Raw genomic sequence first — 21,637 nt, forward strand, 5'->3', positions numbered from 1 at the left:
ATGGACAGAGAAAGATGGAAAGATGACTTGGGGCAAGGTCAGCGGTCTGTGAGACTGGAAAGCACGGAGGTGCTTCGGGGGGGGAGGCGGAGTCTGGGTGGGGTTGGGTGGTCACCAGTGGCTGGATTCCCAAGACGAGAGCGTCATACTGCAGTCTCTTCTCCTTCGTCAGCTCCCTGGGCTGGTTGCAGCCCCCCGCTTCAGCACCCCGGCTGTAAGAGGAAGAGGTCAGTGGCGTTCAGAGCGGAGGTGGAGGGCAACACGGCCGCTGAGGCCCAGGACACCTGGGTCGTGGAGTCGTTCAGTGGGCTCAAGATGAAGCTCAAGCAACAGCGGGTGTCTTCAGTGCTGCCTGAGCACCACGAGGCCGACACCTGGGTCATGGAGTCGTTCAGTGGGCTCAAGATGAAGCTGAAGCGAGAGCGGGTGTCTTCAGTGCTGCCTGAGCACCACGAGGCCGACACCTGGGTCATGGAGTCGTTCAGTGGGCTCAAGATGAAGCTCAAGCGACAGCGGGTGTCTTCAGTGCTGCCTGAGCACCACGAGGTCTTCAAGTGGATGCTTGGTAAGGACCCACCGCCCTGCCCAGCAACCTCCAATCCTATACTTGAAAAACAAACAAACCAAAACTTCCCATGACTACACTTTCCCAGTGGAAAAGAATTCCCTGCTACTTGGTGCGCTCTCCGTCCCTGGCGGACTGTCTACGGATAAAGGATACGGGAGACACATAAAAGATACAGGATGAGGTTAGACTTAGAAATGATACAAGACTAGGTTAGATTTAGAAATGATACAGGATTAGGTTCCCTTGGTTTCAACTGTACCCGAGACTCTAGCTCTTACTGGCCTTTTGAATCTTACTGGCATGTTCAGGGTGGAGGGAGGAGGGGCTGACAAGCCATCTTCACCCCCTGACATGACTGTCAATTGAGACATTGGCTGAGAGTATCTTGATGCCCTCTGCAGGTACGTGAATGCATGATGAAGGGGCATCACTCCCTGTCACTCGGCCCCCACAGAAGGGGAGTCACCCCCTTTCCTCCCACAGTGAATGGTCTTCCCTCCCCTCTTTCCGTCAGCTTCACCCTGGGCCACATCTTGGCATTTCCCCAGGGGGGCGCGGTTCACCCTCTTGGCTCTGGAATGCTCCCACGACAGCCCTGTTCCCACTGGCAACATCTGCCCTTTTTTCACAGAGGATCCCATCGTTAAGAAATTCCTCGCCTGGGACAAAAACCTGGAAGTATCTGACAAGGTAAGTCACCCACTGAGATGGATTCCTGCTCCAGCACCTGTTCTAGGTGGGCGCGCTGGGTGCTTTCTACACCCACGTTTCCACTCCCCTCCTAACCTCATGCCTTGTCAACACTTCCCTCCAGGGGCCTCGAGGTCCCCTCTGGGATCTGAGCCCCAGGAGTGCCCCTTTGGTGGTTGCTGCCTAAGTCCCCTCTCCTCTCAGATCCTGGGGACTCACCTTGGCTCCGGTTCATCGAACACCGTCCTGTGCCCGCGGCCCTAAGTCCACGCCCTCAATCCCACAGCCTCCCACCCTTGGAGCGCCGCCAACTCTGACCTTCTGTCCTCTCCCCTTCCCCAAATAATCAGGCTCACCCCACACGGGGGTCTCTCCTCCAAGTGGCACCACCCATTCCTCGTCCCCTGCTCCCTTCTCCCTCCCACTCTTTCTCCTCTTCCAGGATGTGACCTCTCTCCTACGTTTTTTCCCCTCTTTCCATCAGTATCTCCTGTCGATGGTGATAGCGTATGTCAGCCGGGCCGGCCTCTTCTCCTGGCAATTCCAGATAATCCATTTCTTCATAGCTCTGTGAGTACCTTGCTCCATCCCCGCCATCAATATTCAACACCCTGGGAGGGCAGAGGGAGAGATGTGGGGCTCTGACCTTTCATCTATTTTTTTAAACCCCTTTGTACTGACTCTAGGTGTGAAAATGACAGGATTACGGTACCGTGGTTTCTTTTTCAAACCATGTTGTTTTTTATAGCATTCATTGTCAAAACAAACTACCCTAATGTCAATTAAAACACTGAAAGAAACAAAGCAAAACGCGAAACTTTCCTAAGAGGAGAGGAAGAAAGAACTGACACCATCCTGCCCCCGAGTAACAGACTTGAGACGTTTCCGGTTCGAATTCTCCGGTCTCAGGTCTTCCGACATCAGCACCAAGTGTGATTATCTTCCGTTTCTGCATTCCCACGACAAATGCCACAATCGGGGCCCGTATCACATAGCGCGGATTTGGTGTCAAATGCTCCCCACTGATGTTTCTTCCAAGTCTCCCAAGCCAGTTGGCTCTATTTGCCTGAACATCCTTCCAAAACACAGGTCTGACCGCTTCACACAATTTCATTGGCTAATGACATGCCAAATCAAGGCCAGAGTTCTGCGTTGGGATTTAACTCTCTCTGCAATCTCTAGCACACCGTCCTGATACTTTACTCCTGTGTTTCACTGCTCCTTCCAAATACCCTGCCCTCTAAGTTTCTATTGAGCTTTCTATCCAGGTATCTTTGCCATACATTTATCTGAAGAAAACGACCCTATCCTTAAAGTGGGTTCAAACACCAAAACCTTCACGATGCCCGATCTCCCTAACTTCTGCATCCCAGAGGCACTTTAGTTCAAATTGTATTATAATGTGATGCTTTGCATTATAGTCATTTCTTATCTCCCCCCTTCCCCTTCCCCGGTCCCACTAGACTAGACACCACGTGGAAGGCAGGTCTCGTCAAAATGTCAATGCATTCCCAAAACACTCAGCACAATTCTTTTCATTGGGCAAATGTTTGTTATTGTGAGACTTCTAGGTAATCAGTATTGCATTTGGCCATGAGATAAAATGTTCATTCATTCATTCATTCATTCATTCATCTAACAAACCTTATAAAGTACACCCTACATGCTGGGGAATATGAGGTGGTGGGAACAGAGATTCACAAAAGGCTGTTGAATTCATGCATCAATATGAACCAAGCCCTAAATGTGTCATTTGCTAAGAGAGGGATGAATGCAGAAACAGATCAGATCAGCTCCTGCCCTCAGGAACTGTACATGTACCTACAACATAGGAAGAGAGGTGTGTGCACATAAAACAAGTTGAAGGGAACGGGGGGTTTGGATCGTGTCCTCATCATCAAGGTGTGAGAGGCACCCTTCTGAAGGTCCTGCCTGGCAGTGGCTCCCTGATGACTGGGCGGCTCCCGGTGACGCTGGGCAGGGCTGGGTGGGTCGTGTGAGGATGCTCAGCCTGCCTCTTTTCTGGGAAGCTGATCTCAAGTGGAGGCCCTTCCTGTCCTGATGACAGCGACCTGATGTCTTTCCCCAGCTATGTGGCCAGCGACATGGAAGAGAACAACCAGGCCCCCAAGCAGGCCATCGTTTCGTTCCTCTATGGAAAGAACAGCTCCCAGCATGCCTTGTTCCACAAACTGTGTTCCCAGTTCATCCGATCCATGGGCTGGAAGACATGGGTCACTCGGGAAGAGTGCGAGCAGGTGGGTGGGCTGTGGCGGTCTCGGGGAGGGGGAGGGACGGAGAGGAGGTGGGGATCATGGGGGACTCGGTTTGGGACCTGGGGACAGACGAGAAAGAACCGGAGGCGGGGCAACGGGAGGCAGCGGCATCCTCATTGCCAGGGGCTGTTTGTCTTTCCAGATCCAGGCTTTTGATCCAGAGCTCTGGGTGTGGGGAAGAGATTGCGCCCTCTTGCCCCAGAGGCCCCAGGACCACGCAGGCCTGAGGTCATCGGCCTGCGCAAAGGTAGGTCTGCGTGCGCAAAGGTGCGGGTGGAATGACGTGTTGTCTACTGAGGAAATCGGAGGAATCCCACTGCTGGACCCACATCACCTCTCACGCTGTGAAGGGGGCCAGCCAGGCACACAGCCACGTGCCGACTCTGCGCCAGCCACGGACTGACAGCCACACACAGACACCAGCACCGCGAGGCCCGTGGGCACCAGACATCGGGGAAACCAGTTTGTCCCAGAAGCATGGGTCTCACTGAAGTTATTTCACCCAAAGCAACTGGGTCCAAATAACAGCTTTGACGAGATGGTGATTCTTTTCCATATACTGTGTTTCCAGTTTCTCTTTTTCATTCATTTTTGGCCTTACATCCCTCAGGGTTATGGGTTCTAGCATTTAGCTACAACAAAGTAAATGTCTACAAACAGGATATTAGATAGAACAGCCCACACGTTCAATAAGAAAAGATGAATTATGACTAGCTTTATATTCATCCAAATTTACTTTCAAATTGCCTATGGCCAGATCACCTGTGACTCTTTATTCCCCCTGACTCACCACTTCTGGACCAATGATTCCTCTAGTACAATTCACCTTTTCCCCCTCACGTTTATGGTCAAGGGGGTTTATCACAACGACTGAAGGTTAAGGAATGCCATCTTCAGCATGGCTTATTACAATTGACACATTAGAGTTCTAGATGTGGGCAGAGGATTGAGCAAACATTTGGTTTAAGTCTTGCAAACTAGCTGTCTTAGTCCATTCAACCTGCCCTACTACAGACCGCGTTGCTTAGAAACAACACAGCATGGTCTCTTTTACAAGGGCAATAATCTCATTCATGAGGGCTCTACCCCATGACCTAATAACCTCCCAAAGACCCCACCTCCTAAGACCAGCACCTTAGGGGTTAAGATTTTAAGATTTCAACATAAGAATTTTGGGGGACACAAACAGTCAGCACATAACACTAACCAAGTTTAGGGCTGAGTATTATTTAAACATTAGGATCCAGGGACTTCCCTGTTGGCACAGTGGTTAAGAAACCGCCTGCCAATGCAGGGCACACAGGTTTGAGCGCTGGTCCGGGAAGACCCCACATGCCGCGGAGCAACTAAGCCCGTGCGCCACAACTACTGCACCTGCGCTCTAGAGCCCACGAGCCACAACTACTGAGCCTGCGTTCTAGAGCCCGCAAGTCGCAACTACTCAGCCTGTGCGCCTAGAGCCCGTGCTCCGTAACAAGAGAAGCCGTCAGGAGAAGCAACGGAGAGTAGTCCTCGCTCACCACAACTAGAGAAAGCCCACACACAGCAACAGAGGCCCAATGCAGCCAAAAATAAAAGAAAGAAAATAAGTAAATAAATGAAAACTTAATAATAACATAGACATTAGGATGCAGGGTTAGGGTTAGGGATCCGGCCTCAGGTCTCCTGGTCCATGATGTTGACTTGTCAGTGATGTCTGTAGTGTGCTTCCAAGTTCAGAATTTAAGTGGTGCCAAAGGACCAAGGTGAGTTAAGACTAAAGCAGCATTCTCCAAATGCCAGCTCCCTGAGCAGAATCACCTGGAGTCTGGGCTATAAAGCAGATTACTGGGCCTGACCTTGGGTGTATTCAGTAGTTTTTGGAGTCAGGGTCACCAAAGTCCAAGAATCGCACTTGAAAACAATGAATGGTTCAGGACTGGGGTTCAGAATGGAGAATTTGAGATAAAACTCCAATCATAAATGAGTCTCAATTCTGGTTAGAATTGACTAAGAATGTGAAAACCTTTATATCTGGACAGTTGCCACTTTGAAATCTGACATCCTTGCTCCTTCTCTTACTTCCAGATCACAGAGCCCAGGAGAGATGAGGATGTTCAACAAGAAGTCAATCCAGACACTGACGACAGCCGTGAAGAAGGAAGGGAGAAGCCTCTTGTGCAGATCATCGAGAAGAAGCCAGCATCTTCTAGAATGAGCGGAGGCCAGTTTTCGTGTTATACTCCTAGGAGCGGGGCGTGCTTCTAGGAGTCTGTGGCAGGACAATAAGAAAACAGGGTTTATTCAGATTCTACCCTTTTGGAAGGCACCACCTCAATTTTCAGATCATTTCATTTCCATCTCCCCTGAGACGAACATTGGAGGTCCCATTTTTTGTACACTTGTTTGCCCCAGTCTAGAAGCATTTGAAGGTGGAGTGTAGCGGCTCAGAATAGGAGGGAATAACATTAAAATATATAATTAGAAAAATATATATATATATATAATTACAGCCACAGGGTCATGACTCATGACTTAAGTTTCACTGGCTTATTTTGAAAATGTCACCTATAAAATTATTGTATTTTTATATTTTATGTTTATATATTTATTTTAAATAGTTTTGAAATAGTCTTCATTTTGAAACATCTTATTACTACAAACTTTTGTGATGAGAACTGTAGCTGTTGTATATTTACACATATATACAATTTTACTCACATTTTCAAGAGATTGTTGATTTTATCTATTACATAATATTTCCATTCTACTTATAGCATAGTGGGTATTTCCTCCCAATTCTTGTAAGCATAAATTTGTATTTTCTTAGTTCTCATTATTGAATTGTGGGAATTCAGTCCTAATTTTTTAACTTGCCTCAGCATGTTTGTATGTTATTTTAGATTGTTCAAGAGTACCGTGCGATGCAGCTTTTGGGGAACTACAATAAAGATGAAAGTCTTCTCACAGTCAGGATGTGTGTGGTCATTACCAGTCGGCTTCGCCTCTTTGCTGTCCAACGAGGTGTTGCTTAATGGCGTTGTGATTATCCAACCACATTTCTTAACTCTGAAAAATAGTCCTCAATTATTTTTCATGTAGAGAAAACTACAGAAGATGAGGCAGGTCTTGCATCATTCAGGACTCCAATACTGAGAGACAACTCTTGGGTAAAAGGAAAGATAGCTTTATTGAGGAAGCCGGCAGTCCAGAAGAGAGGTGGACTCATGTCCCGAAGAACCAACTCTCCCCTCCTGAAGTTTTGCTTGAGGACTATACAGGGAAAAGAGAAAGGGGCTACATGTTGAAGAGAGGGTTACAGGGTGCGTGATCAGCTCACGGTCATTCTTCTGATTGGTCAGTGGTGAGGTAACGGGGACTCAACATCATCAGCCTTCTGGTTCCAACTGGTCTGGGGTCTACGTGCTTGTGGGCAACATGCAGTTAACTTCTTCCACCTGCTGGGGGTTTCAGTCTCTGCCAAACAGCTCCAAGGACGTGGCTCAGAATATCACCCAATAGCCCTTGAGGAGGAACTAAAGGTCCTTGACTTTGTTTAACAGCCAAGAGATGATTATTTTGTCTTGGCTGTTTTTTCGGCCTCGCCACGCAGCTTGCAGGATCTTAGTTCCCTGATCAGGGATCGAAAACAGGCCTCTAGCAGTGGAAGCGCAGAATCCTAACCGCTGAAGTGCCAGGGAGTTCCTGACAGTAGACTTAAAAAAAAAAAAAAAAAACAGACCAAAAGGAACACAGTTTTAAGGAAGCTTAACTTTCTCAGAAATGCAGAAATTTTGTTGTGCATTTATTTTCTTTCTTTTTTTCCCCCAATACATTTATTTATATATTTATTTATTTTTGTCTGCGTTGGGTCTTCGTTGTTGCACGTGGGCTTTCTTTAGTTGCAGTGGAGCGGGGGCGACTCTTCATTGCGGTGCGTCGGCGTCTCCATGCAGTGGCTTCTCTTGTTCCGGAGCATGGGATCTAGGCACGTCGATTCCAGTAGTTGTGGCTCACGGGTTCTAGAGGTTTTTTATGTTTTGCAAGTATTCATCAAATGTTTATTGCTTGAATGAATGACAAATAATTTCTTCCAACAATCTTCAAACTGCTTAACACTATGACAATATTTAGCGTTTCAAATTTCACATGACCTTAGTCTTTCTGTGCTCTAGTTTCTAAAAGCACGTGGGATTTTCCCGGACCAGGGCTTGAACCAGTGTGCCCTGCACTGGCGGGCGGATTCTTCACCAAGGAGCCACCAGGGAAGTCCCTGTGCATTTATTTTCAAAAAAATAATAAGGCCGGATGAATTCAGAACTAGGTGCAGAAACCTCTTCCAGTGAGATACAGAATCTCTGCTGTTTAGGCAGATTTAGAGAACAACTTTTCCAACCACTTATTAAAGAGACCAATACTCCATGAAAAAAATTTATCATTTGTACAGAGAGAAAACCAAACTCCAGCTTTGCATCAATATAATATTTGCTACTAAGAGAACCATAAGCTCTTTTTTGAAAATCTCTGGAATAAACATCAAAACTGAGCTGCCTTCGGCTCAGACAAATAAAATTCCCTTTCTACCCGTCTCCTACAACTTTCTATACTCATTCAGGTTGTGTCCTTCACTATCCTCTTTCTGGTGCTGGAACAATCAGTCATTTTACTTTAGGACCAAACTATTTTTGTTCCTGTTAATAAACAAAACTACATCGCATTATCTTGCATACAAAGTTGTACCTCTCGGTTGCTGGAACCAAGCAGGACCATGCAGGGCCCTTCCATGTCCCCTGCCTCTTGTTTGTAAAATAGCTGCAGTCTCCCAGGCCTCCCCTGAGTCACCAAAGAACAGGTTCAAGCAGTTACTGATTAGGACAACAGCAGTCACAGAATCTTTACTTCCTCCCGAAGGACGTAAGTAACAGTGTCAGACACACACTCCTAACTTGTTTTGCAGATACTAAAACCACTACAAGAGGAGAAAGCTAACTGTATGATGACCAGACTGGAGCTATGACACAAGCTGCTCCATCTTGAGCAGACCTGAACCAATGGCTTACACAATTCCAGGAACTGGCCTCAAGGAAATGGGAACAAACCAACACTGGAATTGAAGATTAACTGTGCCTGAAACAATCAACATGACACTGACCACACCGCTGCATGACCAATTTCAAGAGGATGGTCAGAGCTGACTGTGCTACTCTGCATGGAGCCCCCACCGGCACAGCCCAGAGACTTCCCGTCTTTTCCCTATCAACCCCTTTTCCCTCTCATTGGCAACTGGGAGATGGTATTGGGGACACTAGCCCACCATCTTCCCAGGTTGCCAGCTTCCTGAATAAAGCATCTTTCTTCTTCCACCAACCCTTGTCTCTGGAACACTGACTTCTGAGCGATGAGCAGCTGAACCTGAGTTCTGTTCCAGCCGATAACATCACTATGGGTCAAGTCTCATTCATAGTATATTAATACTAACTTTGAACCAAAGTTACTTCCATTTCACAAAGAAAACTAGGAGTGAATGATTGACAACTGCCCATCACACATCAGCATTTCAGGCTAGCAGAGCTCATGAACACACATAACACAACTTTACACAGCCACAAACATCCCTTACACAACTTATTCAAGTGGCAGAGACAAACACATTCATTAACACACCCACAGACAGAGCCTCTAGGTAACAAGTAAACATATGCAGCAAGAGCATATAACTTGAGATTATGCTTAGTAATCAATGCCTCAGGTTTCTGTCTTGCTTACAAATGACCTCGGTATCCAATGATTATCCAGTAAGTAACACAACTTAGTACCAGTTCAAGGGTTTACGTAAACTGAAGATCTGGGAATTTATCGACAAGCTAACACAGTAGAAAACATAGTTACTGTTGAAAGAAAGTTTGTCAGAATAAAAACTAAATGTGGTTAAACACAAACTTACATTTTTCATAACCTTAAACATTAAGTAGAAGTAATATGAGCTTAGTTGATGGGCACACCTATATAAATTTAGGAAGAACACACCCAAGTAGAATTGTTTTAAATGTATGCCTAATACTGATAAATAAGATACGAATAACTTTTTATGAAACCAAAAATATTAAACTAGCTTCATGTGTCAAAGATTTACCTAAATTATGTAAACTTGAAGTCTTTAAATTTCTGAGTTGATTTTTTTTTTTGGCTGCACCGAGGGGCTTGCTGGATCTTAGGTTCCTGACCAGGGACTGAACCTGGACCCTGGCAGTGAAAGCACCGAGTCCTAACCACTGGACCGCTGGGGAATTCCCTGACTTGATTTCAATAAGAATATTTTTCTAGCACATTTAAAGTATTAGAAGTTCTAATTCCTTTCTCTCTGAGAATTTTAGGGATATATAATTTTTATAAGCACATTTGTATCTTTGTAAGCCAATCAGGACAGAAACCCTTTAATTTAACAGACTCTACAATCTACTTTAATAGATCCAGAAGTAGGAAAACATTACATACTCGCACTGTCAGAGGTAAAGACCTTTTTGAATTATAGACACACAGACATACAGAGAAATGGAACTTTTACCTGCAGCTTTAAGTCTTAGACTTGGGTCAGGAATAAACACTCACCAGTCTAGATACTAAAGAGCCATTCTCATCCCATTGGGCAAGAGATTCTTAATTGATTTGAGCTTGTCAAAGTAGACAAATAGACAAACAGAAAAGACTAAGAAAAGACTAACAAACTAGATCCTCTGTTACCTCTCACCTAACTGAGATCAGTTCTGTAGAAACTTAATCCCTTTAGAGACCATCAAGTCTTCAAACGACAGAGCCAAACTCAGAACCACTGCTGCCACCAATGGGGAACCACTTAGCTGGAATCTGAGAACAAAGGAGAAACACAAAAGTAATAGAAGGGGAAACTAAAGAAACAGAAAGTGAGCCAAGTTCAAAGGCTGCTTGGGTTCACCCCTGGGAGAGGAGACAAGATGTACCTGGGCTTCACTGGCTCATGAAATACACCACTTGTTGCTGGGCTTTTACGGCTTTATTTACGTAGAACTGATATACAAAATCTAGCCCATGTTTAATGTATATAACTTGATGAGTTTGGACATATGCATACACCTGTGATACCATCACCACCATCACGATAATATACTCATCACTTCCAAAAGATTCCTTCTATCCCTCTGTGTGTGTGTATGTGTGTTAGAAAGACGTAACACAGCACCAGGTACATGAAAAGGTGCTCAACGTCACTAATCATCTGGGAAATGCAAATCAAAATCATCATGAGATACTACCTCACATCTCTTAGAATGCCTACAATTTTTTATTTTTTTTTAAAGATAAGAGTTGTCAAGGTGGTAGAGAAATCGTAACCCTTGCATATTGTACGCAGGAATGTAACATTGTGCAGGCACTGTGGAAAACAGTATGGAGTTTTCTCAAAATCTTTTAAATAAAATTTCCATATGATCCAGCAATCCCACTTCTGGGTGTACAGGCCCAGCTCAGAGACACTGCAGCTTCAGTTCCAGAACACTGCAATGAAGCCAATACCGCCATAAAGCGAGTCACATGAAATTTCTGGTGTACCCGTGCATGAAAAGCTTCTGTTTACACTATACTGTAGTCTGTTAAGTGTGTGACAGCCTTGTGTCTAAACAAACAATGTACATACCTTTATTGAAATATACTTTGGGGAAGAGAAATATAGATCAATGGAACAGGATAGAAAGCCCAGAGATAAGCCCACGCACATATGGTCACCTTAGCTTTGATGAAGGAGGCAAGAATATACAATGGAGAAAAGACAGCCTCTTCAATAAGTGGCGCTGGGAAAACTGGACAGCTACCTGTAAAAGAATGAAATGAGAACACTACTAACACCATAACACAAAAATAAACTCAAAATGGATTGAAGACCTAAAGGTAAGGCCAGACACTGTCTAACTCATAGAGGAAAACACAGGCAGAACACTCTATGACATAAATCACAGCAAGATCCTTTTTGACCCACCTCCTAGAGAAATGGAAATAAAAACAAAAATAAACAAATGGGACCTATTCAAACTTAAAAGCTTTTCCACAGGAAAGGAAACCATAAATAAGACAAAAAAACAACTCTCAGAGTGGGAGAAAATAGTTGTAAATGAAGCAACTGACAAAGGATTAATCTCCAAAATATACAAGCGGCTCACGCAGCTCAATATCAAAAAAACAAACAACTCAATCCAAAAGTGGACACAAGACCTAAATGGACATTTCTCCAAAGAAGATATAAGATTGCCAACAAACACATGAAAGGATGCTCAATGACACTAACCATTAGAGAAAGGCAAATCACAACTACGGTGAGGTATCAGCTCACACCACTCAGCATGGCCATCACCAAAAAATCTACAAACAATAAATGCTGGAGAGGGTGTGGAGAAAAGGGAACCCTCCCCCTGCACTGTTGGTGGGAATGTACATTGATACAGCCACTACGGAGAACAGTATGGAGGTTCCTTAAAAAACTGAAAATAGGGCTTCCCTGGTGGTACAGTGTTTAACAATCCTCCTCCCAATGCATGGGACATGGGTTCAAGTCCTGGTCCGGGAAGATCCCACATGCCACAGGGCAACTAAGCCCGTGTGCCACAACTACTGAGTCTGCACTCTAGAGCCCGCGAGACACACCCACTGAGCCCGCATGCCACAACTACTGAAGCCCGCATGCCTAGAGCCCGCGCTCCACAACAAGAGAAGCCACCGCAATGAGAAGCCTGCGCACCACAACACTGAAGCACCTGCTCGCTGCAATTAGAGAAAGCCCGCGTACAGCAACAAAGACCCAACACAGCCAAAAATAATGAATAGATAAAAATACATAAATTTATACAAAAAAACCCCAACTAACAATAGAACTACCATATGATCCAGCAATGCCACTCCTGGGCATATACGCTGAGAAGTCCATAATTCAAAAAGAGACACGTACCACAATGTTCACTGCAGCACTATTTACAATAGCCAGGACATGGAAGCAACTTAAGCGTCCACTGACAGATGAATGGATAAAGAAGATGGGGCACATATATACCATGGAATTTGACTGAGCCATAAAAACAAATGAAATTGAACTATTTGTAGTGAGGTGGATGGACCTAGAGTCTGTGAAACAGAGTGAAGTAACTCAGAAAGAGATAAACAAATACCATATGCTAACACATATTTATGGAATCCAAAGGAAAAAAAGTGGTTCTGATGAACCTAGTGGCAGGACAGGAATAAAGATGCAGACGTAGAGAATGCACTTGAGGACACAGGGAGGGGGAAGGGTAAGCTGGGACGAAGCGAGATGGAAACCAAAGGGAAAAAAAAGTGGTTCTGATGAACCTAGTGGCAGGACAGGAATAAAGACGCAGACATAGGGAATTCACTTGAGGACACGGGGAGGGGGAAGGGTAAGCTGGGATGAAGCGAGACAGTGGCATGGACACATGTACACTACCAAATGTAAAACCGATAGCTAGTGGGAAGCAGCCGCATAGCACAGGGAGATCAGCTCAGTGCTTTGTGTCCACCTAGAGGGGTGGGAAAGGGAGGGTGGGAGGGAGACGCAAGATGGAGGGGATATGGGGATATAGGTATACATACAACTGATTCACTTTGTTATACAGCAGAAAGTAACACAACGCTGTAAAGCAATTATACTCCAATAAAGATGTTAAAAAACATACTTTAGGGACTTCCCTGGTGGTCCAGTGGTTAAGAATCCGCCTTCCTACAGGGGGCGCAGGTTTGATCCCTGGTCAGGGAACTGAGATCCCACGTGATGTGGTGTGCAGCACAGCCGAAACAAAAAGAAAATTAAAAATACTTTACTGCTAAAAAATGCTAACCATCATCTGAGCCTTCGGCGAGTAGTAACCTTTTTGCTGATGGAGGGTTTGAAATAGTGTGAGAATTACTAAAATATGACCCAAAGGCAAGAAGTGAGCAACTACTGTTGGAAATACAGTGCCAACAGACTTGCTCAACAAAGAGTTGCTGCAAACCTTCAATTTGTGAAAAACACAAGATCCGGGAAGCACAATAACTATAATAGAATATAATGTAATAGAATATAATACAATATAATATAGCCTGTATATTCAAAGAAAAGGAAATCAATATCTAGAAGAGATACATGCACCTCTATAGTCATTACAGCATTATTCACCAGAGCCAAGGTAGGAAAAAAATGCAAATTTTCATCCACAGAGAAATGGATAAAGAAAATGGGGTATATACATAGGATATTATTCAGACTTTCCTATTAGAAGGAAATCCTACCAGTTGTGACAACGGGGATATAAACAGAACACATTATGATAGGTGAAATAAGTCAGTCACAGAAGGACAAAACTGTGTGTTTCCACTTATATGAGGTGAGGTATCTAAAAGAGTCACCCATAAATTGTCAGGGGTGGGGGAGGAGAGAATGGGGAGTTGTTCAACGGGTATAAAGTTACAGTTACACAGGATGAATATGTTCTAGAGAACTGCTGTATGACTAAGCATCTCTAGTTAACGAGGCACACTATTGTTTTGTTTGAATTAAAAAAGTTTAATTCAAGTGTAACTGACCTACTACACTATGTTAGTTCCAGGTGCATAATATCAATATTTCTGTACATTAGAAAATGATCACCAAGATTAACTCTAGTTATGGTCTAGTTACCATCCGTCACCGTACAAAGTTATAATGCTATTGACTGTATTGCCCATGCTGTATAGTTCATTCCCATGACTCATTTATTTTCTAACTGCTTATCTGTTCCTCTTAATCTCCCTCACCTATTTCACTCATCCACCTACCCTCTTCTGGCAACCACCTGTTTGTTCTCTGTATCTATGAGTCTGTTTCTGTCTAGTGACATTAGTTCATTTGTTTTGTTTTTTAGAGTACACATACAAATGAGATCATATGGTATTTGTCTTTCTCTGTCTGACATATTGCACTTAGCATAATACACTCTAGCTCCATCCATGTTGCCACAAAATGGCAAGATTTCATTTTTTTTTAATTTTTAAAAATTTATTTATTTTACTTTTGGCTGCATTGGGTTTTTGTTGCTGCATGCAGCCTCTTTTCTAGTTGCGGCGAGCGGGGATTTCTCTTCCTTGCGGTGCATGGGCTTCTAATTGCGGTGGCTTAGCTTGTTGCAGAGCATGGGCTCTAGGTGAGCGGGCTTCAGTAGCTGTGGTACATGGGTTCAGTAGTTGTGGCTCACAGGCTCTAGAGCGTGGCTCAATAGTTGTGGCACATGGGCTTAGCTGCTCCGTGGCATGTGGGATCTTCCCGGACCAGGGCTTGAACCCATTTCCCCTGCACTGGCAGGCGGATTCTTAACCACTGCATCCACAGGGAAGCCCCTCATTCTTCTTCTTCTTTTCTTTTTTTCTGGCTAATAGTCCATTGTGTGTGTGTGTACAGTTATATATATATACATATACATATATATGTGTATATATATATATATATACGTATACATATAAATATATATGTATATATGACACATCTTCTTTATCCATTCATCTATGGATGGACACTTAGGTTGCTGCTATACACTGGCTATTATAAATAATGCTCAATGAACATAGGGGTGCATGTGTCTTTCTGAACTAGTGTTTTTGTTTTCTTCCGAAAAAATACACAGAAGTGGAATTTCTGGATCTTATAATTAGTTCTACTTTAAAAGTTTTGAGGAATGAGGTGCACTACTTTTGAAACGAAGTTTACCTGGTGATGTTAGGTGAATCCATCCAAGATCTCTGTGAAGACCTCCAAAACTGTTAAAACATAAGGGTAGGGACTTCCCTGGTGGTCCAGGGTTAAAGAATCTGCCTTACAATGCAGGGTACCTGGGTTCAATCCCTGGTCAGGACACTGAGACCCCACGTGCCACAGTGTAACTAAGGAATGGTGTGGAGGAGGTTAAGGAAAAGACCATGCCAAGCTCAGAGGCCGTTTCAGATGGCAACAAACTCCTGACATTGACTGCAAATCAAAGTTCTTTATGTGGAACAATCGAAGAGGCAGGATGGGTCCTGTTAGCAAGGTCCCCTGAGATGCCAGGTCACCTGACCCCCAGCTCCAGATGCAGAGATGTCTGGGACCCAGGCTTTGCTGGCTTGGGAAGGCTGAGGGTGCCCAGCTGCTGACAGGACACACGAGGTGGGGGGATGAGGGGGGCCGGGGGAAAGAGTTGCTTGCCGCCCAAGGCAGACAAGCGTCTGTGCAGAACTGCCTCGGCTCAGCCTCGAGAAGCCTGGCTCAGAAATCGACAGCAAGTCTTCCAGAAGCTCTGCGCATATTCCATTCAGGTGTCGCTGGTCACATCTGTGGCTGCCCGGATGAAGACTGGGGGCCCACTCGTTCACACACTGAAAGTTACTACCAAATGCAAGAGAGTGAGGGATCAGACCATGAACTACTCTAATTTTAATGCCTAAGTAGAATCACGCGCACCTTATTCTACTTTCCGGTTTTGCATTTGTAATTTCACAAAATGTGTGATTTGTGGGGCTTTTCTAATTGCTTGTCATTTTGCCTGATGCGAAAAAAACAGCACAATAAGAAAACATTATAGTTTTCACTGGTAATGGGCATAAAAATATATGCACTGTGCCTGCTTGAAAAGAGCATTAATGTGAACGTTCCAGATGATTTTCTATTTGGTGATGGGTTAAGCGGCTTGACCACATTCACTTTTATGTAAAGGGAAGATGAGAAAATTGCACTCTTCTTGCACTTTCAACTTTAAGAAAATGGATTTCGGGAAACCTGGATAACAAATTAAGAAAGCAATCAGAACTGCAAATATTTAGGGGTTTTAGGTTAGTTTCAAAACACAAGGGAACAACCCATGATGTATGTGTCTTAAAAGACCCCTTGGTACAGTAAGATTCCACAGACAGCCTTGTAATCACAGAACTCAGAACTGGTTACACATTTCCCACAAGCCACTTTCTCACTGTTAGGTTAACAGTGTCGGCTCACTCCCCTGCTTGGGGGCAGAGAGGACCGGTCTCCTTTCCTTTCTGAGATTCCTTTCATGAGTGGCTAGAAAGCTTAAGCACTGGAATTTCATTAAAGAAAAGGAGTATTCCTCAGAGGATTGTAAATGACACAACCCCAAGAGGACTTTAACAGCTGCGTCCCTGTGTCAGAGATCTCCCACGCATGGCTGGGGCCCAAATGACACAGAACAGTGGGGGCCCAAGGGCCGCAGTCCTAGGACGCCGCTCCCCAACCAAAAGAGTCCTCTTGCTCCTCAGGGAAAAACAAAGGTGTTCTCAGACACACACAACTTCTGGAGCCAGGAAGTGAGGACCCCACCTGCCTGGCCTATCCCAGGAGAGTGGCTGATGCAGTGCCCAGAACCAGCAAGGGGAACTGAGACCCAACAGACAGGGAACCAGGAGACCAATGCATTCCTCCCCCCGCAAAGAAGCTGCACCCCAGTACTGACCAAGGAGGGTGCTCTTCAACTAGGAATCTTATCCACACAAATGTGCTGATTTTGAGAAACTTTTGAAATGCATGGTATTCAACCTCTCAAAGTAAAAAAAAGTAATGAATTATATAGCAATGTGGGAAAATACAGGAAAATGACAATAAACCTTGGAAAACAATGTTTACTAACAGGACCCCAACTGGAAAAATTTAGAAACATTTAAGACGACTCTGAAAGGCAGTAAGACAAGGAAAACAAAACAGAACAAAACAAAACAAAACAAGACAGTATTGGGGCAGGAAGACAGGCAGTGGACATGAACAGGCCCTTCATATAAAAACAGAAAGACACCAGTCTGAAAAGACCACAGAATGAAGGACTCCAACTACGTGACATTCTCAAAAGGGCAAAAAAACACAGACAGTAACAAGACCAGCAGCTGTCAGGGGCTTGGGGGCACTGGTAGGATGTTCTGGTAGGGCACTGGTAGGGAAGGTGGCCCCCAGGGATGTTTCGGGCAGTGAAATGGTTCTGGGTGGCACTGCAGTGGTGGCTGCAGGTCATCACACCAGTCCAAACCTGAACAGTAGGACACAGAGAGTGAGCCTTAATATAAACTACAGACTCCAGGGGAGAATTAGGTGTCAATGCCGATCCATCACTGAGAGGACGCACCACACAGGCCAGAGACGTTACCAAGGGAGGGAACCCAGAGGGACGGGTATAGGAAAGCGCTGTCTGCTCGATTCTGATTCTCCTATAACCCTAAAGCTGCGCTAAAGACTGTCCACCAATTAAAAAGAAGAAACGGCTTCTAAGCACGTGACAATACTCTCAACCTCATTCACGATTCAGAAAAACCCCAAGGGAACGTCCATACTGCTTACCGGGGCCTAGGATGAGCGGGAACACGCCGCGGCCTCGCCCCTTCCTGTCGGGCATCGCGCTGGAGCCCAGAGTCCCCCTGACTTGACCCACCGCACCCCACCCCGCGTTTCATGCCGTCCACAGTCTCTACACATGACATCTTTTGATCAGATGACTCACTGTCCCAATTACAAGGTTTCAGTTTCTGCACAGGAAGAAACCAAAACCAGCACAGAGGGGAGGCTCTTCAGTCAAACTCAGGGTCTGCCTGCCTTCACGTCCCACTCTTCCTGACGGGAGGCCCACATCCTAAGGAAGGAGGTCCTTACCAGCACCTCAGGAGCCTCATCCAGTCCACCTCACGCTGCTCTGAGAGCCTCGCCAACCTCTGCAGCTACCCAAGTCCTGGGCACTTGAGGGCCGTCCCCCTTCCCCGAGTCACTGAGCCACGTGCTCTGACAATGCATTTAAAACCAGGCTCTCGGACTTCCCTGGTCGCACACTGGTTAACAATCCGCCTGCCAATGCTGGGCACACGGGTTCGAACACTGGTCCGGGAAGATGCCACGTGCTGCGGAGCAACTAAGCCCGTGCACCACAACTACTGAGCCTGCACTCTAGAGCCTGCGCACCACAACTACTGAGCCCGGGACCCGCAACTACTGAAGCCCGCATGCCTAGAAGCCATGCTCCGCAATAAGAGAAGCCACCGCAATGAGAAGCCCGCGCACCGCCACGAGGAGTAGCGCCCGCTCGCCGCAACTAGAGAACAAAGCCCGCGCGCAGCAACAGAGACCCAAGGCAGCCAAAACTGAATAAGTTAAATAGTAAACAAATAAAAAATTTAAATGAATGAATAAATAAATAAATAAATAAAAGCAGGCTTTGCTTTGTCAGCACTCTGGAGTTCCCTACGTATCGACGGGCAGGATTCCCGTCCTCTCCCGTAATTACGTCTGTGAAGTGCCTTTCCCGAGGAGAACAGAAGCTCCTGGAAGCAGGGAATTGCTTCTTAAGATCACATGCACAACCTGAAGACATTTGATGCTTATGTCAAAGATAAAAGACACAACACTAGATGGTGTGAAGGGTCCTCGAGGCCAAGAGCCAGGCAAGCAGGACACTTCCTCTGGGGACCCTTCCATCAGCAGAGCAGAAAATGTCCGTGGCCAGAACTGGCACTCAATTCGTTTTGAGCTGAGAAGCACCCATGTAATTACATAGGCTCCCCAAAGAGTAATTACTCCCACATTTAAGAAAGGAGATGGCTTTTCAGGCAGGGAAGGCAAGTACAGTCTTCCCAGCTGGATGCACTGTGTGTGCTGATGGTCACGATGGAGCTGGGCCCCAGAGCTCTGCTCTCCCCTCAAACCCCCAACCTCACCCTCACCCTCAGCTGAGGAGCTGCTTCCCTGAGAACAGAGAAGACATCGGAGGGCTTCCCCACCTGCAACCCTGCTCAGCCATCCCCTCCCCACTCCAGGACCACAGGCAGCAGCTCTCCCCTCCCCCACACGCATCTACTGGATCATTCCCACTGTTATTTCTCCCATCACAACACAACACAACACAACACAACATCCTCCCCGGACCTCAGCTCCTACCCCAGCTACTGTCCAGTTTCTATTTTCCCCGTCACAGCAAAATGTCTTGAAAAAGTTGGGACCAGAACAAACCCAGTTCTCCCACTCCTCTCTCCTAAGCCTCTCCGATCAGGATTTTACCCCACAGATCCATCCAAACACATCATCGGCGAGTTAGGACCTCTCCCCCCCAGTGCTGGGCTCGATGGTTAATGGCTCCGTGGAAAGGCAACCTCGTTTGTCCAGTCACCCAGGGAACCTCTAAAGTGCTTCCCACATGCAGACAAAACGCTGTGATTAATATTTTAGGAGAAATACTCAGCGTGGAGAATACACTTGAGCTGCTGGAGGAAAGAGGTAGCGGCACAGAAAAGAAGTTTCTGTAACTACAGAAATGAACAGATAAGCTGTTTTAATGGTAGCAAGTATGGGATGAAGGAGAACGAATAAAAACCATCCAGAAGACGACATTAACAAGCCTCACACTACAACGTGGTAACAGAGGATGGAGAAGGACTTTAGAATGAACTCATTTTTCTGGGCAGGCGACAGGCTGGATGATGCAACGATGAGCCGCCAGAGACAACAGGACAAGGCAAGGGGCAGGGGAGCTGTAAATAATCATTTCTGGATCTACTGGATCTAGTCACCCGAGGTGCCCTTTGGACAAACTCCATAGAGATGCTGGCAAGTGGCTGGACAGAGGCATCTGTCTGGTCCAGGTGGGAGAACTGACAGAGCTGGAGGTGAAAAGCACCAGAGGGTGAGATCAGACGGGGTGGAGAGTCATGGACCAAGGGTGAAACGACAACACACAGAGGGCGGAAGACAGAGTCAGTCAGGAAGACAGCAAGGAGAGATCTGTCACAGAAACCAACAGAGCAGACTCTGCGGATGGCAAGGCGACAGTGGTCTGAGGTGATGACTGGCAAATCTCCACTGCTTTGTATGCTGGATGCCAGGTCACCTCAACCGGATCAGGTTCCGTGGAGGGGCAGAACCAAGACCGCAGGCTGCACGATACAATTCAGCTGGGAAACAAGAATCTTTGCCAGAGACCTCACTGCATGGTGTGTAGCGCGACCCTCTGAGATTGTAAGAGACAAAGAGCGCAATTTACTGGAAGGGTGACAAGGCTGTTCTTCCAGATGATCCTCATTGCATCCCTCGACTGAGCACTGAAAACAATGTACCTATGTGACAACGGTGTTCTACTGAACAGACAACTTATATGCACTGAGTGCTCCCTGGACAGCACGCTCTCGGCTTACAGGAAGCACGAGGAAGGCACCAACGTCAACACGTTAGGGGCTGTCGCTCAGGAAGGCTCGCGGCCTACAGCGGGATCCTCAGGGAAACCTTTTAACGCTCGAGAACAAAAGTACTTCGGCAGGACCATGTAAGTCAAGCAAGGGATGGTGTTCTGCCACAAATGTCAAGAACACGAGGCTTGTACTGTGGCTCTAAGAGGATCCTGGGATCTACACGTAGAACTTGCCAGAAACACTTGGTGCTGACCTGCTCCTCTACACTTTGTCTAACCACATCTTTTACCGACTCCTACTTTCCCATTTTAACTTTTGAACTATTCGCCTCCCAAGGTGTTATCACAAAAGAACAGCAGCAGGTAAATACGTAAACAGCAAAACTCACCAGAGGCTGACTCATTTTCCGCTGCTCTTGGAACAACGTGCAGGACTGTGACAGTGGAGGCGGACCTGGAGAAGGAAAACGCAGGCAGTGAAGCTACGACTGAAGCGGCTCGGGGTGCACGAGCACCCGCCCCGCGCTCCACAAGAGACACCTGTGGGAGACCCGTCCTTTCACCTTCAGAAGGGCCTGTGAGAATAAGGAGAGAGCAACCACCCTCAGGTCTGTAACTCCCACGTGACTCTGGTACCTGAGGGGATACTTTATTTTTCCGTAGCGAGTGTACATTGAATCCTATTAAAATAAACCTCCGTCATTAAATATGAAATTAAAAAACGCTTATAGTTTACCTCTTCTCAGTCTGTTAACAACTTAGATCAGAACATCCACAGGATACCCAGAATAAAGGGACACACTCAGGTGAGTTTCAGTCTTGCAATGATTTGTACAAACTTTACAAACTTAAGTGAGGCGCTCGAAAACATCTTTTATTAAAGCTGATTTTAAGTGGACAGAACACCTGCCCTAGGAGTTTGGAGTCCTGTGAGC

At 45.9% G+C, this 21,637-nt stretch overlaps 1 protein-coding gene and 1 long non-coding RNA gene across 2 annotated transcripts; one reads left to right on the forward strand and one right to left on the reverse strand.

Annotated features, from left to right (window-relative positions):
* Nucleotides 1-3,975, forward strand: LOC308620765 (speedy protein E4A-like; the record flags this gene model as incomplete). The annotated part of the gene is made up of 5 exons (XM_081240676.1): nucleotides 1-565; nucleotides 1,083-1,258; nucleotides 1,743-1,828; nucleotides 3,348-3,516; nucleotides 3,677-3,975. 5 exons carry the CDS (start codon nucleotides 1-3, stop codon nucleotides 3,935-3,937), a joined length of 1,257 nt encoding a protein of 418 aa, XP_081096802.1. The 3' UTR covers nucleotides 3,938-3,975.
* Nucleotides 3,976-5,119: 1,144 nt separating this feature from the next.
* On the reverse strand, nucleotides 5,120-12,037 carry LOC308619862. Its single transcript, XR_014016262.1, has 3 exons — nucleotides 11,272-12,037; nucleotides 10,262-10,377; nucleotides 5,120-5,785 (listed from the first exon to the last, which is right to left on the reverse strand). It is a non-coding gene; the product is annotated as an uncharacterized lncRNA (long non-coding RNA).
* Nucleotides 12,038-21,637: the final 9,600 nt, after the last annotated feature.

Source organism: Mesoplodon bidens, assembly GCF_964165515.1.
Source record: "Mesoplodon bidens genome assembly, chromosome: 7".
Lineage (NCBI taxonomy): Eukaryota > Metazoa > Chordata > Mammalia > Artiodactyla > Ziphiidae > Mesoplodon > Mesoplodon bidens.